The sequence below is a fragment of the Portunus trituberculatus genome, chromosome 44 (assembly GCF_017591435.1).
Source record: "Portunus trituberculatus isolate SZX2019 chromosome 44, ASM1759143v1, whole genome shotgun sequence".
NCBI classification, from domain to species: domain Eukaryota; kingdom Metazoa; phylum Arthropoda; class Malacostraca; order Decapoda; family Portunidae; genus Portunus; species Portunus trituberculatus.
This window is the reverse complement of record NC_059298.1, coordinates 14095392-14120073: the sequence shown is the minus strand read 5'-3', so window position 1 is coordinate 14120073 and position 24682 is coordinate 14095392. Positions and strand designations below refer to the sequence as shown.

At 37.7% G+C, this 24682-nt stretch overlaps 1 protein-coding gene across 8 annotated transcripts in view; it reads left to right on the top strand.

The window, feature by feature from the left end:
- Window positions 1-24682, top strand: part of LOC123518581 (transient receptor potential cation channel trpm-like) — a 119497-nt gene that overhangs the window by 76439 nt on the left and 18376 nt on the right. For 5 of the 8 annotated variants that reach the window (XM_045279460.1, XM_045279458.1, XM_045279461.1 and 2 more), the window contains 20 exons: window positions 3309-3388; window positions 4898-4918; window positions 8029-8194; window positions 8484-8697; window positions 9970-10141; window positions 11841-11971; window positions 12594-12750; window positions 13248-13389; window positions 13746-13917; window positions 14178-14308; window positions 14749-14876; window positions 15139-15343; window positions 15805-15994; window positions 16389-16600; window positions 17069-17257; window positions 20933-20995; window positions 21288-21533; window positions 21776-21933; window positions 23052-23198; window positions 23418-23619. In XM_045279460.1, coding sequence (XP_045135395.1) covers window positions 3309-3388; window positions 4898-4918; window positions 8029-8194; window positions 8484-8697; window positions 9970-10141; window positions 11841-11971; window positions 12594-12750; window positions 13248-13389; window positions 13746-13917; window positions 14178-14308; window positions 14749-14876; window positions 15139-15343; window positions 15805-15994; window positions 16389-16600; window positions 17069-17257; window positions 20933-20995; window positions 21288-21533; window positions 21776-21933; window positions 23052-23198; window positions 23418-23619 — 3126 coding nt within the window. The remainder of the gene's footprint in view (window positions 1-3308; window positions 3389-4897; window positions 4919-8028; window positions 8195-8483; window positions 8698-9969; window positions 10142-11840; window positions 11972-12593; window positions 12751-13247; window positions 13390-13745; window positions 13918-14177; window positions 14309-14748; window positions 14877-15138; window positions 15344-15804; window positions 15995-16388; window positions 16601-17068; window positions 17258-20932; window positions 20996-21287; window positions 21534-21775; window positions 21934-23051; window positions 23199-23417; window positions 23620-24682) is intronic. The other 3 variants (XM_045279462.1, XM_045279463.1, XM_045279464.1) reach the window with 3 other exon arrangements.

Below are 24682 nucleotides of genomic sequence, written 5' to 3'. Positions count from 1 at the left end.
ACACAAATAGGTTAATACAAATAGGTAAATACACACACACACACACACACACACACACACACACACACACACACACACACACACACACACACACACACACACACACACACACACACACACACACACACACACAGGCACCATATCTCCCCTTCCTTTCACCTCGTTGTCTAATGTACGCCACACACAAAGAAATATATGAGTTCAAAAATACAATTATTTTTTTTCTTGCCAAAGCGTCGTACCGTAAAGAAAATAAAATGAAAAATTTGAAAAATATATACTGTACTTTCCACTCTTTCCATAACCATTATAAATCAAAAGATAAATGAGCATTTTTTTTCTCCCCCTCTCTTTCTTTTTAAAATTTTTCACCTTGCAATGTTTTCTTGATTATTTAAAGGGGAAAAAATGATCACAGCGGCCCGTACACGTGTCTCATCAGGGAATATCAGCCATCAGTAGCCGCTCCCGCAATCCGTAATGAATCTAGTGTTAAAACAAGATGCACTTGATTTACGAGAGATTGTCCTGTGTTTTGATGTATGACGCTCCTTCTGAACGCCACCAAAACAAAGGTCAGCATGTAAGGTTGTTTAATTTCACCGTTCGTTAATCTCAGGCGTGTTTTCTGAGGGCGAGGAAAGATTGGTGGCGGTCCTATTGACATTAACGCCGAAGAAAAAAGCTTTGTTATTTGCACTTAGTAGAGACTAGTGAGTTAAAAAAAAAAAGAGTGAATAAATATTTATATATTGCTACTTGCACTTACTGGAGATCGTTTTTTCCAGCATTAATCTATGTGTGTGTGTGTGTGTGTGTGTGTGTGTGTGTGTGTGTGTGTGTGTGTGTGTGTGTGTGTGTGTGTGTGTGTGTGTGTTATTCACCACCACGGTCGTCTGCTGGTCACCCAGCCAGTCTTTCCCCTACTGAAAGAGCTCAGAGCTCGTAGTGACCAATCATCAGGTAGGACTGAGACCACACCACACTCCATACACCGGGAAAGCGAGGCCACAATCCCTCGAGTTACATCCCGTACCTATTTCTGTTAGGTAAACAGGATCTACACATAAGAGGCTTGCCCATTTGCCTCGCCGCTTTCCGGGACTCGAACCGGGACCCTCTCGATTGTGAGTCGAGCGTGCTAACCACTACACTATGCGGTGTGTGTGTGTGCGTGTGCCTGTGCGTGTGCGTGTGCGTGTTTAGTGGTGCAATCTCTTTTTACGGCAGTTTTCGTCTATGGTAGCACTGATTCGTAATGCCTGAATGATTAGCACTGACGTCAGCGCCCCACATACCATACGGTCTGAGCGGCGCTAAAGGTGCAGTCGCCTTAGCATGGTGTCAAGTTCCTCTTAAGTCTACTGTTGTTTAGTCTTCCTCAGTGCTTCCTTATGCTTCTTTGTTCTACCATGAAAGGAATGTCAACACGTATCTAAATATACCTTCTACTTAGCATTCAGAATTCTCACGTTGGTGGCTTTATATTTTTCACCCTTCACTTTGATTGCTTAAGGAAAACACTCCAAGAAGAGACCTAAATGTTTATGGTGTTCCATATGGAGGAGGAATCAACACAAAGACTCCTCTGGCTCACGTTCGGTGCCCTCGCACATCCTCTCAAGGACAGCAAACACAGGGCGTCAACACACTCCTGCCAGCGCCGCCAGCCGGGGACGTGGCCGGTGTTTTGAGTGCTGCAGGGACACCTTTAAAAATCCAGGGACTCGGGGGCTTCAAGGTCGCTTATAATACCCAGATGAAGGTCCTGTTTTTTTTTTTTTTTTTTTTTTTATTCGCAAACAAAACACACACACACACACACACACACACACACACACACACACACACACACACACACACACACACACACACACACACACACACTAAATGTCACGGCACTTCCAGAGAAGTTGATTAAAATCCTACGTGTTGCAAGAGGTGTTAAAGCTGGTAACTTGTTATGACGTGAAATAAATAATAAAAAATATCCACATACCACACTACTCACATCGAATTATCTTTCCATCTTCCTTATCCCATAAAAAGAAATAGATAAATAAATAGATAAAATAGATTAAAACAAAACGACTTCCAATGAAACTAAATGTCGACTTATTTGTGTGGCTGATCGAGTTTCAGTATCGTGTATTTGTGTGGGTGTGCATACAATCAGGAGCACCTAAAGCCCACCTGATGAAAAAAAAAAAAAAAATAGAAAAAAATAAATAAATAGTTGTGGAAGCAGCATTCAAAGTGGAAGACAAACAGACAGGAACTCAGTAGGGTGGACGAGGAGGTGGAAGGAGTAAAGGTGAAATGCGAGGGAGCATCAGCGCGTGGAGATGTTGGTAAGGGCACAGGAAGGTGATAGCAATGGCGGGAGGTGATAAGGAAGAGGTGGCGGGTCTGGACCGGGCAGGAAGACTGGATAGAGAGGGTAACGAAGGACAATCATCCCTCATAACCACAATCGTTGCTTTCACTAAACATGATCTGATTACTTCACCACTCTCACCTTTATCTGAGACTCCATTTCATTACCCATCTACCTTTCTATGTTTCATTCTCTTTCTCCTCCACCACCACTCACTCTGGCGCGGGGGTGGGGCGCTGACGTCACTGCCTCCAACACCCACCCACCCACCCACTTCCCCTACGGCTCCTCAGCTTTAACCCCACCACACACACTGCTATTTACACTGCCCCCAATAACTATTTAGCTAAATACAGCAGTTCGCAGTTCATGGGTCCCTATTGTCCTCATTGCAAGCAAGCGTCAGTCGTCACAACCACCACCATCACCATCATTGCCTTGCCCCGCTTTTCACTTAAACGAAACTTATTGGGACTCTCTCTCTCTCTCTCTCTCTCTCTCTCTCTCTCTCTCTCTCTCTCTCTCTGTGTGTGTGTGTGTGTCCTTTTTAGGAATTTTCTTGCTGGAAGACATTATTTTTTTCCAAACTCGACAGCTTGCATATTACCTATATTATTAGTTTCTCCTGTTCCTTGAATGTTTTTTCTTTCAAGTTGAACAATGATTTTATCACATTTCACTTTTATCTTCTATGAAAGTAAGCTTTTTAATTAGTAACTTTAGGAACTTATTCTGATTGTCAATATGCAAACTGCGTGGATGTGATTCGGTTGCTCAGAGGCATCGCTAGTTCTAAATAATGCTTTACTACTTGGCGCTGTTGAGAACTTGTCTTGATGAGTTAAAACAATGGTCATTCATTATGGTATTCCCAGCTTTTCCCCGTGTGATGGGAAAGGTGAAGAAGAAAATTAATCGGCGTGTATTTCAGGCGGGGCCGCGGTGGGTAGAGACCGTCTTCAACAAGCGAGAGTGCATTAAGTTCATCCCAAGCAGCAAGGACAACGCCAGGTGAGTCGCCGCCGGCCCTTCCATGTCATGTGTGATAGCACTGCTGTCACACCGAGACATTTGCACCACACTAACAGTGCATGCTATCTTTTGTGGTATGTTTGTGTCAGATGTCATAATATGTAGTAGTGTGGTGTTACTGGAGTATGTCTGTCTGAGGGCTGAAAGTCCTATTTTTTGTAGTTTGGTGATTGCAACATGATGGGATGGTATTGAAATAACATTATTGTGTTCCTAAGAGTGCTAAGTCTGGCTAAATTTAGACTAATTATTATTTTTTTTTTTTTTAGATCATGACAAAAAAAAAAAACGCAATATATTTCCGAGAAATTAAGTTAAATGTCTATGGAAATTGGTAGGCTAAGGTTATTTCCATAAGTCCAACATGCGGATAAGCTATTCCTCTTGTGTGTTTGTTTGGGCCACACTGTTACCTAACCATTGCAAGGTCACTTTAGAATTATGGCGAGGTTGTGGTGGTCATGCCCAGCTGAAAGGCTTTTCTGTCTCATATGTCCTATTTTCCTGAACCTCCTCTTGCTTCCAAATGTCAGTCTTCATCCAGTTGAAATCTGTAAGCACTATACATTTTACTACAGGATTGGGTTAACATGAAGTTTAAAGATATGACTATTTTGTGTGTTTTGTTATATTACCTGATAAATATGTTGTGTCAAGCAATACCCTTTCTACCCTTGATCCCCCATTACCTACTGTAACCCCCATAAGGTAAGCTAACCTAACCTAACATTTTGTAACCTCTTAACCAGGGAAGCAGTGCTCCAACTCTATCCCTTATAGAGTAAACTAACTTCATTAACATTTTGTAACCTAACTTAGGGGGGCTTATAGCCCCCTTGAACCCCCCATAAGGTAAACTTACCTAACCTAACATTTTTGTAATTTCTCAACTGGCTGTGCACACTGTATTAACATAAGACATAATCATAATTCACATTTCTAGGGACAAATGTGAAAAGAAAAAATTCTCCAAGCCACCATGGTCTTGCATCATTGTCATCCATTCCTCCTCATCTTTTCTTATTTGATAGTTAATGCATCACTCCTAGCTATAGACCAAAATTTTATGTTTATTCTTACTTTAATTCTGGTAATTTTTAGCAATTTATTTCACTCAAGGTGTCTATTTCATCTGAGATATTCCTTGTACTTATTTCTTTTTCTGCCATAATTTGCTTAAAATACCTGGTCTTCCATTCCTGCCATCTCACACACTTCTTTCGCCCTGCATCACTCCATTTGTCTGACACCAGTTGCCATTCAGAAGAAGAATGTTTCTGCTACAACAGGTTTCTTTCATTCACTTGCCATCCACACCTGTCAGTCATGTGTTTACTATTAAAAGTATGCAAAAACAATAACATTACTATTACCACCATAGTATACTTCAGTAATGGCATGCATCTAACTAAAGATAACTTTATAACCTGTAGATACATAAGAGAAAGAAATTTTATCTATCTTGAAATCCTCTCCTTGTGCTCTCAGACCAGGAAGAAGTGTGTTGGAGTAAGTGGTCAACAGGAAGTGCATGACGAAACTAATGATTCTAGCAGGCAGTACGCAAATTGTATGAAGTTGCCACCACATAGCATGGAGTCATTACAGTATTGTGTAGTGAAGCGGCAAGTAACATGAGATGCTGAACAGTGACATGACTCTGGAGCAGCATTTAGAGCATCTTGATACATACCCATCACTGAGACTTTTACTATTAATTACAGCAAAAATAACCATGCACTACTAAATTTATTTTTCTGCTGTTGACATATTCCCAGGCCTGCTTTCATCTTTATTATGACTTTCACCTACAAAATTTATTTAATTTCAAGAAGAGAACAGCAAAGATACCAAATACAATAAACTGTAATTTATATCACTGGATTTTCTTCTTACTCATGTACTTTAATGAAGTAATGTTGATAAAAAAAAAGTATGCACAGCTCATTTTCCTTGAAAAACTTTGTAATTCCCATCCATCAGCAGCAAAGTAAGTCCAGGCAACAACAGCTACTTCAGATAATTACATAATACAATTTTGTTAACTCTGCACAAGTTCAGTGTTCAATCAAGCAAGTCTGCATTAAGACGCACACACAGTGTGCTAGGTCTTTCATTTCCTTGTTTAGCAATTTTTAACTGTGGGTTATAATGAAATTTGTTTTTTTTTTTACTTAGGCTGAAGCTGTTTCAGCTTTCAAAATTTATGCCATTATTTTATGCACATTTTCAGTGCTTTTTTTTTTTTTTTACATTTTCATTACTATCTTAGCAAATATTTCCTCTGATTTCTGGCATAACAAAGTCAGCATGATTCTGACTGACATACAGTGCCCTTATGATGCATGCTGTACAGTCAGCACACAATATATATATATATATATATATATATATATATATATATATATATATATATATATATATATATATATATATATATATATATATATATATATATATATATATATATTCTATCAAAAGTGATGGGAAGTTCTGCATTTTTTTGTTTTCAAGGTATTTTCTTTATACCTTAGGATATTCTTCAATTCTCTTCCAAGGGCCGCCGTGGTACAGTGGAACCATGCGTGCATTGTGGTCCGAGGGGTCTCCAGGCACACAGGTTCGAATCCTGTTCATGGTCCAAGTGTAGGTTGGGCTTCCTCACTCAGGGCAACGGTTTCCTAGTGGGTAGGCTTTGAGATAGGAGGTACCCCAAAAAGTATCTCCTTTAGCCCATAAATTCCCGTGAAAAACCCACATTGTATAGATAAAAAAAAAAAAAAAAAATAGATGGTTTTGCCATAGCTAACCATTGGTGCTAGATCCAGATCCTCTGTAGCTGGAAGTAGTTGTCTCTATGGTGGAAGGGTTGAGAGTGAAATTACCACCTGGCTGTGCTCTTTATATACACTCAGCTTTTCTCTACGGGCAAAGCTGATTTGCTGGTGTTTTCTCGTCACTTGGTGGGGCTGCGACTTCATTTTTCAGCCTTGTTTTTTTCATACTTGGTAGTGCTTGAAAATTTTCTGAAGAAAACAAGGCAGAAAAACAAAGTGGCAGCCCTACCGAGTGACGAGAAAACACCAGCCGATCAGCTCCGTCCATAGAGCAAAGCTGAGTGTATATAAAGAGCACAGCCAGGCGGTAACTTCACTCCTAACCCTTCCACCGTAGAGACAACTACTCCCAGCTACTGAAGAAGGTTCATGGGAACCAAAATCTGAATCTAGCACCAATGGTTAGCTACGGTGAAACCATCAATACTCTTGGAAGGAAATTGAAGACTATCCTAAGGTATAAAGAAAATATCTTGAAAATAATAAATGCAGAACTTGCCATTACTTTTAATAGAATATGCTTAAGAGAGAATCTTCTGTCCATTTATACTCTTCATATATATATATATATATATATATATATATATATATATATATATATATATATATATATATATATATATATATATATATATATATATATATTAAAGAATAGAGATACTTATTTCTATTTCAAATTTCTTAGTCCTAAATAGATATTATTACTTTTTTGTGTAAGCAAACATCAAAATTCATGGTTACACTTCACTTTTACAAGATTAAGAGCCATTTCACAGCTCTCTACCCAAGACTAACAGCGGCAATTCTTACTAGATATCTCACAAGTGACTTCCCATAGGCTCTGTACATATTTTGCATGCCTCTCCATGGGCAGTAGTGGTGTGAATGACAACTCAGAACAATTGCCAGCAGTGACTGGCAGGTGTAGTGGCAGCTAGGTTGCCTTACTTGATATATGGTAATGATGAGTGACAGCAGTGATGAATGATGATTGATAATTAATTTGTGTGGGGCAGTCTTGAATGGGATGGGGGATGAGGAGTGTAATAATTACAAGATAGTGGATAGTGTGGAAGTATTTCTCATATTTCTTAAGGAGGGTCAGAACAAAGAAATAACACTGTTGTCTTTATAATAGAGGTTCTCAGGCCTTATTCATATTTTTGTGGCTACTGATCAGCCTGACAGTAAAGGAATTTTCTCTCCTAAAGATCAAGTCTTAAGCTTGACTGTGTACTACCAGGTACACAGGTAGCTATTCCATCTCATCTGTAGATCACACAGCAGGCACTTCATACACCCTGGGCTACATATTCCACAATGCCACATTACTACTCACTGCTGCAAAATATACAAGAATTTTCCACTGTCTGTCTCAAGATACAGCATGTATATAATTTACTACTGTATAGGCTATTTATTCATTTAAATTACATACTAATTTTTTATGTGTCAAGATTACACTGTTAGTTTCCTGTGAATCTTTGCTGCATATTGGATGGATATTGCCACTGAAATATTATTATGCCATAATTTTTTCATTGTAACTAAATTTCTAATAAATGTAAATAGATTTGCTAGAATTATATAAGAATTGTTTGATTCTTGTGATGTTTAACTGCTAATTTATACTCATGAGGACATTATAGTATTTCATACTTGATATCTAATTCACGAAGTTAAGACTTATTTGTCTCCCTCTTTGTTTCCATCTGTGTATATAATTATCTTTTTTTGTTGTCAATTTGTTTCAAATGTTCTATATATGCTATTGGCCATCAGATGTTGCTGTGGACAGCTGTGGCAGTATCACCGCGATGGGTCGCCAGCCACCCTGCGGCACGGAGAAGACCTTCATTGGAGTCCCTCAAGACACACACAGCTCCTCCCCACAGACGCCTATGGAATTCTCGAGTTCCAAGGAGGCGCACATCCCACCAAGGCTCATGTCAGTTGAGAAAAGTGCATGTAGAAAGGCAAACTATGTTGTGTATTGGTTGAATTTAGTATTTGAAGAAAACACTGCATATTTAGTATGGACTGCAATAGTTTGCAATATAGAGAAATAAAAGAAATGTTGTTTTTCAATAAACTTATGTCAGTACATACAGAAAATTACTGGTTAATGAAGTATCATAAACAAAAAAATTATGACAAATAGAAGTAGATAAATATATCTGATTTTAGGACTTCAGCATGGAGGCAAAGTGTCTGATGAGGATAAAATCATATTGCAGTACATCCGGCTGGCCCACGACACAAGGCCCGACAACACTCTGCAGCTCCTTACCAGGGAGTGGGGACTGGACCTCCCAAAGCTCTTGATCACAGTTCAAGGTGGAAAAGCAAACTTTGACCTACAGCCCAAGCTGAAGAAGGTGATCAGAAAGGGTCTGTTAAAGGCTGCCAAGACAACGGGAGCATGGGTCTTCACTGCTGGCACAAACACAGGTGTGTCTGGGGTCAGCCCAGTTGGCTTTAAGGGATAATGTTAATAAATTTGTATTAAGATATATAGTGTATTTAAATCTTTTCTTTTAATTGTTAATACAATGATGTACAAGCGTGGGGATCATTGCGTTTTACTCTGGTTATTGTTGCACAATGCTGATGCACTAGAAGGTATGACCTTTATCTTTTTTGTATTCTTATTTTTTTGCTTATACTTTGATACTTTATTTTCACAATAATTTCCTCTGCTTTATTTCCAGGAAGTCTTAAGTTAAACTGTGTGAATGAAATATATAGTCTCATAAAGATATCCTTTTCTTACTATTTCTACACAAGTATAACCACAATGGTGTTATGTTTTCCTTGCTTCAGTGATGTAGGTAGACCTGTGCAACATACTTCTATGGACATTAGCTTCACAGTATTTTATTTCTCCCTGTAATTTTTGCTTTTCTTGCTGTTGAGTATGAGTGATGAGTGGTAAAGCTAACGGTGATATTCATTATGAGATAAGTCAAGCATTGGCTTTCACTGTTATTATTATGTTTAAGTTGGTGCTTTTTTGTTATTTGGATGTTGATCTTTTATGGTGTGTGTGTGTGTGTGTGTGTGTGTGTGTGTGTGTGTGTGTGTGTGTGTGTGTGTGTGTGTGTTTGCTGTATTTAATTCAATTATTTGATTCACAAATACATATAATGTGTGTGAATATGCATTTGTAATGGCTTCATAATGATTAGTCTTAGAGAGTTAGTTGTAGGGCTTGATTGACTGGCTTGTGGAGCTCATTTTCAGTGTTTTCTTCTCTAACTATTGATTTTGAGTCTGAATGTGTCCAATTATAGGCAGCTGTATTATTAGAACTCCTACACTGAAGAGAAAAAGAAAATTAATAAATATGGGTGGTTGTTTGGTCAGCAAGAGGACTGTTCCTGAACCATGCCTAGATAATAAGTTAGAGGTTTTTTTATTCTTATGGGTAAAATAGTTTTGTGGTGGCTCAGCAGAGTTAAAGAAGTGTTGAAATTGTACAAAGTCCCCACCTGACACCTCACACCTCTTGCACCATCCTGTTTGATACACCACCCTTTGACATTAATTGGTGCCTCCCTCCACCTGGTTAGTGAGAGGCAGTGGAATTGGAGGTGACAGTCATGTTATGTAGCTCATGTAAGCCTCTTTGTGGTTAGTATGGATTGTGAGGATTGGTTGTAGGGTTATATTATTGCCTTTCAAGACACAAAGTAGTTCAGTAACATGAAGGTGTTTGAGCAGGAGTCACCAGGCACGTGGGGGAGGCGCTGGTGACGGAGAGCTCGCTAAGAGTACGCAGCGGCCACCTGGTGAGCGTGGGTATTGCTCCCTGGGGCATCATTGAGAGGCGGCAGGACCTGGTGGGCCGCAATAAGGATGTCCCCTACCACCCTATTAATTCACCAAAATCAAAGTGAGTTTTCCTGGAAGCTCTGTCTCTATCATTGTTATAGAAAGAAGGAAGTTGTTTTTATTTTGTAGATAGAGAAGAAAGCTATCCTTAAAATGGCATTTGTAAATGTGAAATTACAGTGGAGACTCAATACTCGAACTTAATTTGTTCCAAATGGCCGTTCGAGTATTAAAAAGTTTGACTATTGATACCTATAAATCAGGTAATTCATTCCAGCCATTGCCAAACCCAAGTTTAGAAAAATACATCGGTTTAATTTTGCAGTCGCCGCTAGCACTGACGCACAGAAGCAGGGTTCGCCTGTCTTTCATGGGCTTGTGTCCTGGCAAACACTTCTCTTCCTTTGTTATATAGATCATGTTTGGTAGTTTTTATCCTTTTTTTTCCAAAACAGGCCAGTTTCATCACAATTAAAGATCTGTTGTGGGCTTAAATGCTTCTTATCCACAAATTTCTTAAAAAGCAGGCACACATTACTCAGTGGCAACTCTGTCAGCACTTGCGGGCTTGCTGTGCATCACGATCATGTTCTTTTCTTGAAATTCACAAACCATCCTTTACTTGCTTTAAAATCATCATTGGAGTCAGAAGTAGTATCAGAAATAAGATCACGATGCAACAGCTTAGCCTTATCACAAATTATGCCCTCTGACAAAGGATCACCAGCCATCTGCCTTTGGTTTATCCAATCAACAATTTTTCCTTTTCTTCCACTGCCACAGGTAGCTTAAATTGCCTTTTCATACCAATAGCCGCGTCAGCTCTTTTAATGAGCTCTGTCTTCTTCAGTATTGTGGCTACTGTAGATTTAGCCATACAGTACTCAGCTGCACGATCGGTTATTCCTCCTTTTTTCTTGTATTTATCAATAATCTCCTTTTTCCTTTTGATGGTTGTCACTACATTCTTTCTTGTAGGCTTATTCTCACCACTAACAAGCCTCGGTGCCATTGTAAGCTTCTAAATGCAGAAAAAAAAAAAAATGGAAAGAAAGCTCAGGACAATGTTATTCTTACATCAGCGAAGGATCAACTGGCTGCGGTGGACCAGTGGGGAGAGTAGGGCGCTGTGAAAGATGAAAGCGCAGGACAATGTTATTCTTACGACAGCTAAGGATCAACTGGCTGCGGTGGACTGGTGGGGCACATGGGGCAGCGGGAAGGATGAAAGCACAGGACAATGTTATTCTTACGACAGCGAAGGATCAACTGGCTCCGGTGGACCGGTGGGGCGCGTGGGACGGCGGGAAGGATGAAAGCGCAAGACGATGTTATTCTTACGACAGTGAACAACTGGCTGTCGTGGACCGGTGGGGCAGCGGGAAGGATGAGACCTTTTTTTCTTTACAGCCACGGGGACGGATGTTCGACTAATAGGTATTTTTTCAAGTATTAAGTTGAACTTTTGCGTTCGACTATTGAAAAGTTCGACTATTTAGACGTTCGAGTATTGAGTCTCCACTGTATTTATTTGATATAACAATTTATCTATTTATTTTATTTATCTTATCTCAGTATTTGATCAGTCATCTTATTTAGCTGTTTAATTATTTGATTGGTTTATCTATGTATTTAAGTATTTTTATTTGTAATTTAGTATTACTTTATTTATGTTTTTATTATTATTCTTTTCACTGGGATCATTTCTGGTTTTGTGCACTTTTATTAAAGATATTTATTGTAATGTCTTGTTTTCTCAGATTTGTTGCTTTGAATAAGCACCATACCTTTTTCCTGTTGGTGGACAATGGAACAGTAGGCAAGTATGGACCAGAGCTCATTCTGCGCAGAAAGCTTGAAAACTACATTTCAAAGCAAAGAATTAAAACAAGTAAGTGTATCATAATTGTTCGAAGAAATATAAATATTTCTAATTGTGGTAATTCATGTTTTGCAAGAGAAATCTTTGGAGTTTCCCAGCTCCACTCCTTTTGGCCACCTGTGTCACTCATAATAGTAAGTTTACTTTTTTGTGTTTCTTGGATATCATATTGCAGAGAGAGAGACTCATCTTTAATAAAAAGATTGCAATTTATTGTTTTCTTATTGATAATTAATCTTTGAGGATCCATTAAAAGGATGACCATTCCTGAACAGCAACCTTTCTCAACCTAGTCCTTCCACATGTAACTACCTTCTATCCGTATTCCTTGGTCAGCCTCTTTTACACATGGAAATGAATTAAATGAAAGAGGAAACACGGAACTCTGACACACCATCGACTTCTCTTGTTTTTAACGTAATACTGTAAATAGTTATTCTCCATTCTAATAACAAACTCGTCTTAATTTTTTGCGTCTATCTCTTCTCTTATCATTCATTGTTTTGTGCATTTGCTCATGTACCTGTTATATCTAAATGATTGTAAAAACATTCCATTAACCATAAAAATTAAAAATCTGTATATTCATTCTGTTTTGTAGAGAAACTGATAAATGTTTTTATGTTTTCAGGGGGTGGTTTGGCAACTCCTGTTGTGTGTGTGGTCATAGAGGGTGGACCTCAGACCATCCGGCAGGTGCTGGAATATGTCACTGACTCCCCACCTGTCCCTGTTATCGTTTGCGACGGAACGGGAAGAGCAGCTGACATATTGGCATTTGTACATAAGTGAGTGAATAAGTTGAGAATTGTGAATATTATTTTGTCTTATTATTGGAATACATTTACTACTCACTTTAAAAAAAATTCTTTTGATGTTTTAAACTTGAACTAAATGGCAAGATGAACTTACTATGTTTATCTAAGATTGGATAGACACCTAATTTATGTAGATACAGAGACAGGATCACATGAATCTACTTCAACTGATGTATACTACAAATTTGTAATACATACACAGACATCAGTATACATATGTTTCAGTGTTATGCAAGACTATCCTTTAGTAGAACATTGTATATGAACAGACCAAACTGTTATGTTGTGATAAAAAATGTATACGATAAAGCTTTGTAATTGAAATGGTCAGTTGGATAGATATAGTCTCGTGTCCTCATCACTAATTTTCTTCTAAATAGGATTCTACTCTTTCATTACATACTGTTTGAAAACTGCATCAAACTTTCTTTTCAATTATGTGTCTCTTAAAAATCTTTTCTCTTCAGATATACTTACTCAGGACTGAGCATGATAGAAGGAAGCCGTGAGACTGTGATCATAACTCTTGGAAGAGTGTTTGAGCTGCGGCCTGTGCAGGCAGAGAAGCTGTACACTGAGGTGCTGCAGTGCATGCGCAAGAGAGATCTGGTCAGTGGTCCAGTAACTTATCACCACATGAATAAGTGAAAATATATATGAATAAAGTTTAACTAGTATATTGGTGAAATTAATAACAATGTCTGTAGCTAGTAATAATTGAATTTAGGTATTAGCAAATCCCAGATACTTTATAGTATCCAGATATTTGTCATGGATAAATTATTGTTTTTTCTTTTTTTGTTTTGCTTCAACTGTTAGTGGAGGAAAATGTAGATTATTGGAAGGGATACAGTGTGAATGACTTCTAAACTTTCTTTCCACAAAGAATGTTCTATTACGTACAGGCGTAAGCTGTAAGCCTGCTGGTATTATAAGTGTTGAATATTTGATTATTGCCTTGACAGATAACTGTTTTCCGTCTAAAAGAAGGCTCTGAGCTGGACCAGAGCATTCTGTCAGCTCTCCTCCATGCCCAGCGACTCAACCCTCCAGAGCAGCTGTCTCTTGCCCTCACCTGGAACAGAGTGGACATTGCAAGGTCACATGTCTTCTGTGAGGATGTGGAATGGTCCAAAGGTATAAACTGGGGACTGGCCTGTTCTTGTCTCTACAGGATGTGTTGAATCATATTTAATTGGGAAAATGTTTTAGAATGGTCATATTTATCATTTAAAAACAACCCTTGACTTTAGGATTTTGCTGTCTGAATGACTCCAGATTGATACATTTGAACTGCATACATAAAAATCAGATGGACCAGAAGTCAAACCAATTTCTGAGTATTATTAGTGTTCATAATTCCTGATAAACAAGCATTAATCTTCTTAATTTTTCAGGTTCTCTTGAGCAAGCCATGATGGATGCATTAGTAAATGATCGCATTGAATTTGTTAAGCTTCTCCTAGAGCAAGGAGTTATCATGAACAAGTTTTTAACTATCCAGAGACTGGAAGAACTCTACAACTCAGTAAGTAAGATGGAAGATTTCTTACCGTTAATTCTGGAGATACAAATAAGACTTAAATATTAAAGGCCAGATATGAGTAATGGAGATGAGTGGAGAGACTGAATGGTGAGTGTTATGAAAGGTTTGTTATGTCTTAAAAAGTTAAAGGAAGTGGGTTTCTGAGCAGGAAATTTGGTGTAACTTACATCGCCAGAAAAGAAATGGCTTGAAGTAAGAGGTTAGGTTAAGTATTGTAGGTGTAAGATAAATATCTGTAAAATATGAGACCAGTCTTGAGAGAGAGAGAGAGAGAGAGAGAGAGAGAGAGAGACCATAAAAGATTGTTATGCGTGGACAGGACTGATTAGTGACTTTTCTGCCATGGTTGTCATCTTAGGAGGAAACTGAGTAAAATATACTTTGCTAGACAAATTATCACATATATTCTTAATTATCTGCAGAAAAGTGGACCTTCTAACACACTGCGGTACATTATTCGTGATGTGAAGAAGAATATTCCTCGTGACTATCGCTATACTCTCATTGACATTGGCTTCGTCATCAACAAATTGATGGGTGGAGCTTATAGGTATGTGTATGATAAGGATAGACCACAGATTTATCAAAGTTATTGAAACAACCAAAATGTGGCTTAAAGAGTCTGTAAATGCCCATAGTTAGTTTACAATGAAAGTACTAAGTGGCCTAAAGAATGCAAAGATATGCAGCCTATAATGTCCTTCTTCCTTTCAAAGGCTTTGATTGCTATATATCACTGAAAGGCTATTTGAGATCCGAAAAATGAAAAAAAAAATATGCATATCTAATTTTGTTGAACTTTTGTCCACCAGAGCTTATTATACAAGGAAGAAGTTTCGCACCACATATGAAAACACAATGCTCAGGTCCCCACGGCTGCACCGCAACAACAGCAGCATCTTTCAGGCCAGCAAGAGTCTGCTGCAGAAGAACCCTAACACATCCCCAAAGTCTTACATCAGCCAAGATGATTTCTCCTTCAGATTTGAATTTGACTATCCCTTCAGTGAACTTTTAGTGAGTATAATATTAGTAAGCATTGTGGCATCCTCGAAATATCATATTCAATACAAGACATCTCACTCATTACATGGTCCTGTCCAACAGATGTTATTGTGGAATGTATGTAGAATACATAGGATTTAATTTGCTGATTTAGAATAAAAATTTATAGCAAATCCATTATGATTTAACGTTCATATGACTCCTACTGTAAAGTATTGGTTTGCCATTTATAATTATAATCCCTGGTTCCTAAAGGCATTGCATTATGCTGCTATTTTGTTTAGTAATGCATATGATTCCTTTTGCATTGATGTAGATTCCTACATTTTGCCTTCTCTAAAATACTGTCCAACATACTTTTATAAATGGACAGTTTTATGAAAAAGGATGATATATCACATAACATTATTAATATCTTGGTTGTATACAGTGCTAGTAGGATGTGACCTCCTATATTTTTTTTTATCGTCCAGGTGTGGGCAGTGTTGACTAAGAGGCAGGGCATGGCAATGCTGATGTGGCAGCATGGAGAGGAAGCAATTGCCAAGGCTCTGGTGGCAGCAAAGTTGTACAAGGCTCTAGCACATGAAGCAGCTGATGATGATTTAGAGACAGAAGTTTATGAAGAACTCAAGGGATATGCTAAAGAATTTGAAACTCTAGGTAAGCATCATTATGGATATTTTTTTTTATCAATGTATCTATCTGTGGTTGGCAGTGGTATGGCAGCAGCTGACCACCTCACAAATGAACAGCTATGAAACATAGTGGGATATTTGTGATCACTTCAATGCAGGGTTTTATGTGATGGTTACTTCACTGGTGCTCACTGGCAAGTTGTTCTTACATACCTCAATATTCCAGAACCAAGGCTGGTGGTTCTTGCACTATCTGTCAGCTCACACCACAACTATGCATATCCAGGCTTATCATGAGTTGGCTGTTATGAGTTTAATCACTGTCCACAATAAGTTAATTTCTTTTGCATGCTTAGAAGTATGTACATATCTTCCTCCACATCCTAGCTACTTGTAATGATGGCTTTGTGTTTCCTCAGCCTTGCAGGTGATGGACTACTGCTACCGACAAGATGATGACCGGGCACAGCAACTCCTGACTTATGAGCTGAAAAACTGGTCCAAGCAGACTTGTCTCTCACTGGCTGTGGCAGACAACCATCGTGCTCTGCTGTCCCACACCTGCTGTCAGATCCTTCTGGCAGACCTCTGGCTGGGTGGACTTAGAACCAGGAAGAACACCAACATAAAGGTGAAATCAATTCCATGAATATGTGTATGAACTGTAGTAGTGTTAACATAAAATTGCCATCACTTCTTGTTATACTTTGTGTTATGTTGAAGAGTGGTAGTGCTGCAATGAGTATGTGTTATGCAGTTGAGTCAATGAAATTCTTTCTTTCATTAATTTGTCCATGAGTGCCTATCTGTCTGCTTTTTCCTTTTATAGAAATATTAGTATTTCAATAGTCTGAATCTTTATAATTGCCATGCACTGAATTAACAAAATTTACAACTTTTATACATCAATAATGTTGAGAAAAGCTTTACTATATTTTCTTTTATTTTCTCTTTCCTACATTGTGTCATCATAGTTTTTTTGCAGAACATGTAAAAATAGTATAAATGTGAACTTCCCTATTAAATTTCCAGTGCAGCAGTGACCTTTCTATTTGTGTGTTTAATGTTGGGTATCATACCTTTGTATGCAATCACACAGGTGATGCTGAGCCTCCTGATTCCCCCACTGGTCCTGCTGTTGGGCTTCAGGAGCCGCGAGGAGCTGAAGACAATGCCTCAGACCCGTGAGGAACATCAGTACGATGACCCAGAGAGATCCTCGGACTCTGAGAGTGACACAGACTCGGATGATGAAAATATGGACCTGAGGAATGACCATGACCCAGAGGTAAAGTTAGATCATAACCACTGGCATTAATAAGATTATTTCTTAATAACTAAGACCTATATATGGTAGAGGTGACACAATCTGGTCATATACTTCACATCCAAGTTGGAAGAATATGGCCACCCTATTCTTAATGTGTATAGGTGATTAAACATTCCCTGTGGTTAAGTGCTTTCTTAATCCTTGTTCTTGTTGGTAGCCATGCAGGCTGTGGTTTTTTTCTTCCCGTTTGTTCTACAAGACTAAATCACTTGAACATGATAATGATGATAATCTATACACCAAATGCTCTTTAAAGAGGGTTATAATTGCAAAGTGTCACCTGCCTCATTGTAGGAACTGGGGTACAGTATATGAAGAGAACATTTCTAAACCTCTCTCATTCCATTCCTTTTAGTCAAGAGAATATGGTGGTAATATTTTTCTAACTAGGAGAGAAACTTTTTAAAACTCGAAGTCTGCAGTGGTGGAGGAAGTTTACTGTATGTATGTATGTGCACATCTTTTGAATTTTTCATTCTCTGCATTTGTACCCATCTGATGACAAAATCTCTTTTAAAGATTGTTTGTTTTATGTCAAAGAAGTACAGCAGTCCTCTCATTCCAGTGACAGTCCTTTAGTTCCTCATTATTTTTATTCATGTCATCACATAGAACTGTAGCTCCTCTCTTTATTCTGAAGTCACAATAATCTCTGTCTTATACTTTACATTTTTGTGTTACTTATTAGTCTTGCATTCTTTATTCAGGTTGATTATTATTCAAGTTGATTCTGTCCTCTTCTTTTACTAGCACATCATCTTCCCGTCTTTGATATTGAATTATTTTATGATGTTTGTTTGCTTGACTAATTGACTGAAAAGTTGCTTGTTATTTGTTTTCCTCTCACTTCCACGTGTATTTGTTCTATCCCAAGGAAATGTACCTCTTGATTATCATTTTACATCAGTCTACGAACGTTTTCAGAGGCTCTGTCACGCTGTTTTTTACAAATAACTCGATAGCGATGCATTGTGCGTGTACAATGTTTTGGAAACGGGCTATTCACTCCTTGTGCTAATTTTTTACATGAAGCTGATTCATCTAAAGTTAATACTTAAGGTACTTTACGTAGAACATCATGACCATATCCAGTTTGTGGAAGTCGTGGCCGGACTTAGCTGGCAACCATCGAAACAGCGTTCTGTATAAGCCCCGCCTTCCCTGACCCCCCTTCCTCCTTCTTCCATATACTCCATTCATGTTGTATGGGAATGTATTTCCCCCTATTTCTGTCAAATTGTCTTTTTTTCAATACTGACGCATGTACGTGTACTGAATGAGCACTAAGACGGTAATATGAAAAAGTAAATGAAAACATGTAACTTCCCAACTCAGGTAACATCCTGCAGTATGTCCCCCAACCTATCACCCCATCTTTCCTCTCTCCCCATCCCCACTCTCAGCAATTATCACTGTCTGCCTCTTCCCTCCTCCCCCTCTCTCACCTTTCCCCCTTCTTCCTCCCTCCCCCTATCACACCCACTATCACTGTCCCCCTCTTCCTTTCCCTCTCTCATCTTTCCCCCACCCTCTTACTTAGTGCTCATTCAGTACATATGCATGTGTCAGTATTGAAAAAAGACAATTTGACAGAAATAGGGAGAAATACATTCCCATACAACATGAATGGAGTATATGGAAGAAGGAGGAAGGGGGGTCAGGAAGACGGGGCTTATACAGAATGCTGTTTCGATGGTTGCCAGCTAAGTCTGGTCACGACTTCCACAAGCTGGATATGGTCATGATGTTCTAAGTAAAGTACCTTAAGTATTAACTTTAGATGAATCAGCTTCATGTCAAAAATTAGCACAAGGGGTGAATAGCCCGTTTCCAAAACATTATACACGTACAATGCATTGTTATCGAGTTATTTGTAAAAACAGCGTGACAGAACCTCTGAAAACGTTAGTAGTATTTACTAATATTGAAGTTAAGAGTGAAGTTTTATAAGCTATTTATTTTCTTTACTTTCTGGAACTGTTATATATATATATATATATATATATATATATATATATATATATATATATATATATATATATATATTTATATATACATGTATATATATACAACTTTCATGAATAAGATGCAAATTTGCATTTCACTTTATATTCACTATGCTATTGACCAAAAGAGAAGTTATTCAGCTGTGTGAGTGACAATCAGATTAATTATGGAAGCAATAACTATCGTAACTGTAGATGAAATTGCATTTAGTCATCACTTACTTTTTTTTTTTTTTTTTTTTTTTTTTTTTTTACCTTCTAAATAGTAGTTTTCCATTCCCATACCAGCAAGTCCTCTAGTGTTCCAATCTTTAGTATTTGTTAACATTTGTGAACATTTTACTAGTTGTCAGACTGAATTTTAAGGCCCATCCAGATGAGTAGGAGTGTCTGTTGGGCAGCACAGTTGATGGACAAATTCTAACGGGGCTGCCTGTGAATGTTATCCTCATGGCCAAGTTGATAAATAGCTGGGCATGTCCAACAATGTCAGTAATGTGTTAGGTGCATTATGATAAGCATGACATCTAGCATTATTAGGAAGAAAATATTGTGTAGCATGATAATTGTTTTGTGTGTAAAAAATAAAATAAAATGAAATAAGTAAAGAAAGAAAAAGAAAAAAAGAGAAAAGAGAATTTAATTAAATTGCTTGTCAGTTGTTTAGAACAGTAAATGGGAGGTTGCTCATCATAGGTCTCCAGGATAGACATTGCATGGTACAAGTGATGTAAGCAATGTTACAATGATGTGGGATGTGTGAGCTAACTCTCTTGTGGGTGTACTATTACTTATGTTAACTTGTATTTGGTTAAGTCAAAGCTCAAGCTACTAGGCACTGCCTAGGAATTTTACTCAATGGACAGTCCAGCCCATCAAATGTGTACATTAATGAACATGCCCACTGATAAACCTGCTCATCTGGACACACACCTTTATCCATATTCATTGTTAGTTGGTAATCATGTAAGATGGGAACAATATGTTCATGTACCCAGTATACACTAACAGCTTTCTAGAAATCTCACTATGTATATGAATATTCATTGCATGAAGAACCTTCTTATGAGAAATTATTTAACAGAGGGACATAAGTTACACTTATTGCAAACGAAAGATTACCTTTTTTCTGATTCTCTTAAATGCACATGGCAGTACAGTACATGGTTGCTAGTGAGTAGACATTGTAGTACTAACCAACAGTTATTATATTTCTTTTACATTTTATTAAATGTTCTGATATAGCAGTAAACAATAGCACTTCATTCTGACCCCAGACGGCCATGCTACAGCAATGAATCGGGCTCGGTCTCATTTGACATTTCCTACTTCTGAATGTCTTACTTAGTCTATGTTTTTTTTGGGAAGATAGCACTGAGCACATCTATCAGGCTCATGTGTTTGTTCATGTTTTCTTGTGCTTTTTTGGTGTAATGTGCTGGGTGCTATATTGCTGCTTATGTAACATTTTATCTTTTCCAAATTACTAATGCTGAGAGATGGTTTTTTGAAGCATTGCTTTTTTAATATGAGAGCAATGTTGGCATGACCTTTTCTTTAGTGGCTGAAGATAATTTTGAAGGTATTTTTCTCCTGGCACTTGCGATGTGTGTCCCTCTCCTTCTAGGCCCAACTGGTCAACTCTGTGTCGCTTCCCTCTCACCCCGTCACCCCAACCCTCCAGCCTGAGGTAGGACATCCTGGAGGGCATTACACCAAGCTTAGAATAGCAAAACAAACAAGGATGAGGATACATTTTGTAATGTACTTGAGGATAAGTTGAAAACTAGCAAATACACCTGTAGACAGAAAAGACATGCAAGAATCATCCATTTTGTAAAACGAATACATTAGCAAAAACAATAAATCAAGAAGTAAAACCCATGTGCTTTGTGGAAGTTGACATTAATAACTTGATGCTTTGTGTGTGTGTGTGTCAGTGTTAGAATTCAACTGAAACTGATACAAAACTTTCCCTACAGGCACCACTATGCAACAGCAACAGTGCAGGGCCTATCCCGAGCACCCTAGTTGTCCCACCTGTGCCTGATGCTTCAAGTCATGTTGATGAGCACCATTCATCAGTGAGACAGAATGGAGTGTCTGGTGGTCATCTGTCAGTCCTGGACACATCAGCTTTTCTCACTATCCGCTCAAAGCAGCTCTCTGCAAGAATAAAATTTTATGAGTTCTACAATGCTCCAATCACCAAATTCTGGGCTCATTCTGTAAGATCTTATGTATTTTTGCCTTATATCATATCATAGAAATTCTTAATCTGATAGGCTTTCTTTCAAAGGCTATATAAGGAACGCTTCCTAATATTCAAGTTATAATAACCCTGAATGAAATTAATAGTATCCTTCCTTGACATATTTCAGTTAACAGATTAAGTGGTTCAGCAAGATGTGGTTTCCATAACATTTACTTTATGCAGTGATTGCATTCTTCTGTTTTTTCTCCCTAACAGATAGCTTACGTTTTCTTCCTGTGTTTGTTCACTTATGTTGTTCTGGTGAGGCTCCCCAAACAGCCACAGTGGATGGAGTGGTATGTTATTGCATATATTTCCACGCTCATTCTGGAAAAAGTGCGGGAGATACTGTCTACAGAACCAGTGGAATTAAAGTAAGTTGAATTATGATAAGATTACTGTTGAGAACTGATCAGAAATTATAATGATTTCAGATTAGTTTGCTTTTAATGTGGAATATTTATGTAATTCTCTTGTTATCAGTTATATATAGTAACAGGTAGTCCAGTGGTAGATCAGTGCTAGGATGAATGATATACAAAACTACTCAGCTGCCCATCCTCTCTTATAAGGAAGTGGGTGAAGGTGATATGGGAAGTCAGAGGTCATTCTTTTCTATTAAAGTGGAATGGTTTACTAGCCCTGAGGTGGTGGAAACTTGTAGTAAACAGAAAAGATGCTGACATATAGTGGTCCCAACTTGATCATTTTTTAGTAGTGATTTTTATTGCTTTATAAACTTTTTGTACATATATGAACTGAAAAAAGCAGCAACCATGATAAACATTTCTTTTTCAGTCTAATTTTTTTTTATTTTGGTTCTATATAGTATTTCTCATGCTGATTATGAAAACAGCTTGTAATTACTGTTTTTTCCCATTTTTGTTGTTAACTTTTTATTTTGAAAATACCCTTGTAGACATATACAAATTAACTCGTCTTCTTATAAACTCCAAGCTCTCCCCTCACCTCCCTCCTCCTCCTCCTCCTCCTCCTCACTTGTCGAGAAATATTCATTGTCTGATGAACTGGCAGTGTCATCAGAAGTATTCAAGCTTCTGAGGGAAAGTTCATATTTGCTATTTTCCTCAGAACTAGACATTTAGGGTGTAAATTATTTGAAAAGGGTACAAAAAATAAGTGGTAATGTGAATGAAAACAACACCTATGTGATGACAGTGGTTTCCGGAGCAAGTCTAGTAAGAGCGTCCTTGAAATCCCACCGCTCCACCCTGTCGTCTATGCCAGGCGTACGATTTGACGAGAATACTCATTTCACATGTAGAATGGCTTAGAAAGGTTCAGAATTGACGAGTATATACGTCTGTAGCTGGTTTTCGAAGGTCAAGTTTTAGACGAGTATACTTGTCGACGACTGAAAACGGAACATTTAGTGAAAACGAGTATACTCGTTTCTGCCAAGGAAGGGGTTAAGTCACACACCACCTTGTGATACATGTTAGAATGTTGCTAATTTTTCTTTTTCTTTCAGACAAAAAATAACCGTATGGTCAGACAAGTTGTGGAATGTGTGTGACTTGTTATTTGGAGTGCTGTTTATGATCGGCATGACACTGAGATTACAAGAACAGATGATGCAAGCTGGCCGTGTTATTTATTGTGTTGATATCATATATTGGTGAGTCAATTTGTTTATTGATCTTCAGAATAATATCAGTTGTGCTGTATTACTTAAAGAGTTGGCTCAGTTTAATTTATCAAGGTATGAATTTAGTATCTTAACTTTGTGTATAGGACATCATGCTTTAGTATAATTTCCTTTGAAACAGTTGTGATGTTATAACTAAACACGAATTTCTGGTCTATGCAAAGGTGTAATATTGGTTAAATATTTCAGGTATCTGAGAATTCTGGAGATCTTATCAGCAAACAAATATCTTGGTCCACTGGTAATGATGATGGGCAAGATGATCAAGAATATGGCTTACTTTGTGGTACTGCTGCTGGTTGTGCTAATGGCCTTTGGAGTGTGTCGGCAAAGCATCCTGTATCCAAATGAGGAGCCACACTGGCGACTTGCACGGCACATCTTCTATCAGGTCCGTAAGGTTGCCATTGAATTCACATCTTGGAGGATGATAAGATGCCAATGATAGCTATCAGTATGATAATGCATAGTCTATTTCTTCAACATTCATTATGATTCATTGGGGATTGATGGTGGAAGCTGTGTCTGTCAGAATAAGACTTGACATCCTGTAATCATTACACCTATATCCTTTCTCCCTCACTCTTGGGCTTTTTCAAACTATATCACTGATTAGTGTCTACTGAATATCAGATGATTGACAAGTAAAGTACTCCTTCAAGTTTCACTGTATTTGAGTTTCATGCTGAGTCTTAAATTCTTATCATTCTGACTTTTGTGCATTATCTCTTGAATTTGCTGCTTTCGTTATGTATAGATCACATATTCCAACATTGGCATCACAGATAGCAAAAATAGATACATATGTGCTAAGTTAGTATTGTACTTATATACTGTATATATATATATATATATATATATATATATATATATATATATATATATATATATATATATATATATATATATATATATATATATATATACACATATACATATACAGGCAACCCCCGTTTAACGAAGGGGTTACGTTCCTAAAAAACACTTCGTTAAGCAAAATTTCGTTAAGAGAACCAATTATAACAAGTTTAACCCCTGACTTGAACTTCCACTGAGAGTAAGCAAAGCGAGAGTGCATCATAGTACAGTGAAAGGTTTAATAAAAGTAAAAATTATGAAGTTTAACATTTAGGCAGTTAAATTTAATTTAAGTCATTATAATGTACACTAATGTATGTATGTAATTATAATGTTGATGATCTTAAATTTATGAAGGGAGGGAGAGTGAAACGGAAAAGACACTAACCAGCAACCTGTGGAATGTAAACAAAGGGCCCATCATTGTACCGCATACAAAACTTATGTACCACATTTCCACAAGGCTTTCTATTTTATCCATTGTAGAGTCATGAGTTCAGGTGGTTCTTTTAGCTTGCAAGGAACATACAGTCTCACCAGCCTTCTTAATAGTCTGCTGACTTGAAAATAGTAGAGACAGTAGATGGAGTCAAAAT